A 6,000-nucleotide genomic window follows, 5' to 3' on the forward strand; every position below is an offset into this window, starting at 1 on the left:
CAGAGACCCCATCAGTAAATGTATGTCTAATATTCCCAGGGGCTCAGAGACCCCAACAGTAAATGTATATGTCTAATATTCCCGGGGGCTCAGAGACCCCTTCAGTAAATGTATGTCTAATATTCCCAAGGGCTCAGAGACCCCTTCAGTAAATGTATGTCTAATATTCCTGGGGCTCAGAGACCCCATCAGTAAATGTATGTTTAATATTCCCAGGGGCTCAGAGACCCCATCAGTAAATGTATGTCTAATATTCCCAGGGGCTCAGAGACCCCATCAGTAAATGTATATGTCTAATATTCCCAGGGGCTCAGAGACCCCATCAGTAAATGTATGTCTAATATTCCTGGGGCTCAGAGACCCCATCAGTAAATGTATGTTTAATATTCCCAGGGGCTCAGAGACCCCATCAGTAAATGTATGTCTAATATTCCCGGGGGCTCAGAGACCCCATCAGTAAATGTATGTCTATTATTCCCGGGGGCTCAGAGACCCCATCAGTAAATGTATGTCTAATATTCCTGGGGCTCAGAGACCCCATCAGTAAATGTATGTTTAATATTCCCAAGGGCTCAGAGACCCCTTCAGTAAATGTATGTCTAATATTCCCAAGGGCTCAGAGACCCCTTCAGTAAATGTATGTCTAATATTCCTGGGGCTCAGAGACCCCATCAGTAAATGTATGTTTAATATTCCCAGGGGCTCAGAGACCCCAACAGTAAATGTATATGTCTAATATTCCCGGGGGCTCAGAGACCCCTTCAGTAAATGTATGTCTAATATTCCCAAGGGCTCAGAGACCCCTTCAGTAAATGTATGTCTAATATTCCTGGGGCTCAGAGACCCCATCAGTAAATGTATGTTTAATATTCCCAGGGGCTCAGAGACCCCATCAGTAAATGTATGTCTAATATTCCCAGGGGCTCAGAGACCCCATCAGTAAATGTATGTCTAATATTCCCAGGGGCTCAGAGACCCCAACAGTAAATGTATATGTCTAATATTCCCGGGGGCTCAGAGACCCCTTCAGTAAATGTATGTCTAATATTCCCAAGGGCTCAGAGACCCCTTCAGTAAATGTATGTCTAATATTCCTGGGGCTCAGAGACCCCATCAGTAAATGTATGTTTAATATTCCCAGGGGCTCAGAGACCCCATCAGTAAATGTATGTCTAATATTCCTGGGGCTCAGAGACCCCATCAGTAAATGTATGTTTAATATTCCCAGGGGCTCAGAGACCCCATCAGTAAATGTATGTCTAATATTCCCAGGGGCTCAGAGACCCCATCAGTAAATGTATATGTCTAATATTCCCAGGGGCTCAGAGACCCCATCAGTAAATGTATGTCTAATATTCCTGGGGCTCAGAGACCCCATCAGTAAATGTATGTTTAATATTCCCAGGGGCTCAGAGACCCCATCAGTAAATGTATATGTCTAATATTCCCAGGGGCTCAGAGACCCCATCAGTAAATGTATATGTCTAATATTCCCAGGGGCTCAGAGACCCCATCAGTAAATGTATATGTCTAATATTCCCAGGGCTCAGAGACCCCATCAGTAAATGTATATGTCTAATATTCCCAGGGCTCAGAGACCCCTTCAGTAAATGTATGTCTAATATTCCTGGGGCTCAGAGACCCCATCAGTAAATGTATGTCTAATATTCCCAGGGGCTCAGAGACCCCATCAGTAAATGTATGTCTAATATTCCCAGGGGCTCAGAGACCCCAACAGTAAATGTATATGTCTAATATTCCCGGGGGCTCAGAGACCCCTTCAGTAAATGTATGTCTAATATTCCCAAGGGCTCAGAGACCCCTTCAGTAAATGTATGTCTAATATTCCTGGGGCTCAGAGACCCCATCAGTAAATGTATGTTTAATATTCCCAGGGGCTCAGAGACCCCATCAGTAAATGTATGTCTAATATTCCCAGGGGCTCAGAGACCCCATCAGTAAATGTACGTCTAATATTCCCAGGGGCTCAGAGACCCCAACAGTAAATGTATATGTCTAATATTCCCGGGGGCTCAGAGACCCCTTCAGTAAATGTATGTCTAATATTCCCAAGGGCTCAGAGACCCCATCAGTAAATGTATGTCTAATATTCCCAGGGGCTCAGAGACCCCATCAGTAAATGTATATGTCTAATATTCCTGGGGCTCAGAGACCCCATCAGTAAATGTATGTTTAATATTCCCAGGGGCTCAGAGACCCCATCAGTAAATGTATGTCTAATATTCCCAGGGGCTCAGAGACCCCATCAGTAAATGTATATGTCTAATATTCCCAGGGGCTCAGAGACCCCATCAGTAAATGTATGTCTAATATTCCTGGGGCTCAGAGACCCCATCAGTAAATGTATGTTTAATATTCCCAGGGGCTCAGAGACCCCATCAGTAAATGTATATGTCTAATATTCCCAGGGGCTCAGAGACCCCATCAGTAAATGTATATGTCTAATATTCCCAGGGGCTCAGAGACCCCATCAGTAAATGTATATGTCTAATATTCCCAGGGCTCAGAGACCCCATCAGTAAATGTATATGTCTAATATTCCCAGGGCTCAGAGACCCCTTCAGTAAATGTATGTCTAATATTCCTGGGGCTCAGAGACCCCATCAGTAAATGTATGTCTAATATTCCCAGGGGCTCAGAGACCCTATCAGTAAATGTATGTCTAATATTCCCAGGGGCTCAGAGACCCCAACAGTAAATGTATATGTCTAATATTCCCGGGGGCTCAGAGACCCCTTCAGTAAATGTATGTCTAATATTCCCAAGGGCTCAGAGACCCCTTCAGTAAATGTATGTCTAATATTCCCGGGGGCTCAGAGACCCCATCAGTAAATGTATATGTCTAATATTCCTGGGGCTCAGAGACCCCATCAGTAAATGTATGTTTAATATTCCCAGGGGCTCAGAGACCCCATCAGTAAATGTATATGTCTAATATTCCCAGGGGCTCAGAGACCCCATCAGTAAATGTATATGTCTAATATTCCCAGGGGCTCAGAGACCCCATCAGTAAATGTATGTCTAATATTCCTGGGGCTCAGAGACCCCATCAGTAAATGTATGTTTAATATTCCCAGGGGCTCAGAGACCCCATCAGTAAATGTATATGTCTAATATTCCCAGGGGCTCAGAGACCCCATCAGTAAATGTATATGTCTAATATTCCCAGGGGCTCAGAGACCCCATCAGTAAATGTATATGTCTAATATTCCCAGGGCTCAGAGACCCCATCAGTAAATGTATATGTCTAATATTCCCAGGGGCTCAGAGACCCCATCAGTAAATGTATATGTCTAATATTCCCAGGGGCTCAGAGACCCCATCAGTAAATGTATGTCTAATATTCCCAGGGGCTCAGAGACCCCATCAGTAAATGTATGTCTAATATTCCTGGGGCTCAGAGACCCCATCAGTAAATGTATGTTTAATATTCCCAGGGGCTCAGAGACCCCATCAGTAAATGTATATGTCTAATATTCCCAGGGGCTCAGAGACCCCATCAGTAAATGTATATGTCTAATATTCCCAGGGGCTCAGAGACCCCATCAGTAAATGTATATGTCTAATATTCCTGGGGCTCAGAGACCCCATCAGTAAATGTATATGTCTAATATTCCCAGGGCTCAGAGACCCCATCAGTAAATGTATATGTCTAATATTCCCAGGGCTCAGAGACCTCTTCAGTAAATGTATGTCTAATATTCCTGGGGCTCAGAGACCCCATCAGTAAATGTATATGTCTAATATTCCCAGGGCTCAGAGACCCCATCAGTAAATGTATGTCTAATATTCCCAGCGGCTCAGAGACCCCATCAGTAAATGTATATGTCTAATATTCCCAGGGGCTCAGAGACCCCATCAGTAAATGTATGTCTAATATTCCCGGGGGCTCAGAGACCCCATCAGTAAATGTATATGTCTAATATTCCCGGGGGCTCAGAGACCCCATCAGTAAATGTATGTCTAATATTCCCGGGGGCTCAGAGACCCCATCAGTAAATGTATGTCTAATATTCCCGTCAGTTATTACGCAGCAGCTGAGCAAATAGCGGAGAGTAGGACGGAATAAACCTGGGCCCCCCCTAGGGAAGATGGCTCTATATGGACGGATCTGTGCGGGTAATGGATTGGGGCAGTAAGCACGGTGGCGTGCGTCTGTCTCTCTTTATATGGTATTAGCAGTCTGCAAAAACTAAAGGAATGCGCTTTGTTTAGTCTGCGTCATGACAGTAAGTGGTGAATGTAGACAGACGCTGGAAACAATACTCAATACTTTGGATATACAGCAGAAAGCAGCAGACGGCTGGGGACCTTACACACATCTGCAGCTGTATAGTGCTAGAGTAACACCCTTCCCCTCGCCGGACGGCAGAACACTGAGCGCACTATGTGCCCCACATTCCTCAATGACTTTCTTATTGCTGCAAATAATGTCAGGCGCTGTGCAGGCTGCATATCTTACCAATGTCTGACGTGGGGTAGAACGCTGCCACTCAGGCACAAAGCACTTACAGTCCTGCAGAGAGTATTCTATAGACAGGCAACAAAACCAATACTACATGGACCACAAGCATCTGTAATGTCAGCATCAGAGACAGAAGTGACATAAGTTAGTGCATGGCTGAGACCGGCTGATGGGAAACAGGACATGACCCTCCACCAATCCCCCCATTAGCACAGGCAGCCTGAGATGTACTGAACCTGTCCTTCCCCAGGACCCAGAACAGAGACCTGATGGGCAGTTACAGGGCAGGAGAGGGGCAGTTACCTGTCAGAGGGGGGCTCTCCCCAGGCATCCTTTGGGATGTAGGGGAATGATCCTGGAGAAGCTCAGATATGCTGTTGCCTGTGCGGCCGGCGTCCGGTTTGCAGGACCCTCCGGCTTTCTGAGAAGACCCAATGATGCGATCCTTCATCTCCAGGGATAACAAGCGTCCTTTGTACATCCATTTTTGCATTTTCCTAGTCCTGCAGGATTCTGTGAGGTTCCCGGATCTCCTACATTCATAACTGCATCATGCATTGCCCACAGGTCCCTGCAGCTGGGACCCCACACGGTGGTCCTCAGTCACCCTCTCTGAGGCTCTCCCTGAGGGCGATACGTCTCCAGGACTCTCCCAGCGGACTGTATGTCTCCAAGTGGTTACTACTAGTGTGCCTCCAGGACTCTCCCTGCGTATAGCAGTCTCTCAGGACTCTCCCTGCGTATAGCAGTCTCTCAGGACTCTCCCTGCGTATAGCAGTCTCTCAGGACTCTCCCTGCGTATAGCAGTCTCTCAGGACTCTCCCTGCGTATAGCAGTCTCTCAGGACTCTGTGTAATATTTCACTCTCCCTATGTACAGCAGTCACTGATTACTCTTCCCGTGTGTAGCACACTCTCTCAGGACTGTCTCCCTATAGATAGCAGTCTCTCCCTGTGTAGATAGCAGTCTCTCTGTCAGGACTGTCTCTCCCTGTGTACAGCACTCTGTCAGGACTGTCTCTTCCTGTGTAGAGAGCAGTCTCTGTGTCAGGACTGTCTCTCCCTGTGTAGAGAGCAGTCTCTGTGTCAGGACTGTCTCTCCCTGTGTAGAGAGCAGTCTCTCTGTCAGGACTGTCTGTGTAAATAGCAGTCTCTGTCAGGACTGTCTCTCTGTGTAGATAACAGTCTCCCTGTGTAGATAGCAGTCTCTCCCTATAGATAGCAGTCTCTCTGTCAGGACTGTCTCTCTGTGTAGATAGCAGTCTCTCTGTCAGGACTGTCTCTCTGTGTAGATAGCAGTCTCTCTGTCAGGACTGTCTCTCTGTGTAGATAGCAGTCTCTCTGTGCAGATAGCAGTCACTCTGTCAGGACTGTCTCTCCCTGTGTATATACCAGTCTCTGTCAGTGTGTATAGCAGTCTCTCTGTGTAGAGAGCAGTCTCTCTGTGTAGAGAGCAGTCTCTGTCAGTGTGTATAGCAGTCTCTCTGTGTATATACCAGTCTCTGTCAGTGTGTA

General features: G+C 46.3%; 1 protein-coding gene across 1 annotated transcript in view; it reads right to left on the reverse strand.

Moving 5' to 3' along the window:
• Positions 1-6,000, reverse strand: part of SYDE2 (synapse defective Rho GTPase homolog 2) — a 151,846-nt gene that overhangs the window by 145,359 nt on the left and 487 nt on the right. Inside the window, exon 1 of the mRNA XM_088463699.1 lies at positions 4,790-6,000. This exon is cut by the window's right edge and continues 487 nt beyond it. Coding sequence (XP_088319825.1) covers positions 4,790-4,979 — 190 coding nt within the window. The 5' untranslated portion in view covers positions 4,980-6,000. The remainder of the gene's footprint in view (positions 1-4,789) is intronic.

This window comes from Taudactylus pleione, unplaced genomic scaffold (genome assembly GCF_031769625.1).
Source record: "Taudactylus pleione unplaced genomic scaffold, aTauple2 ptg001431l, whole genome shotgun sequence".
In the NCBI taxonomy this organism is placed as follows: domain Eukaryota; kingdom Metazoa; phylum Chordata; class Amphibia; order Anura; family Myobatrachidae; genus Taudactylus; species Taudactylus pleione.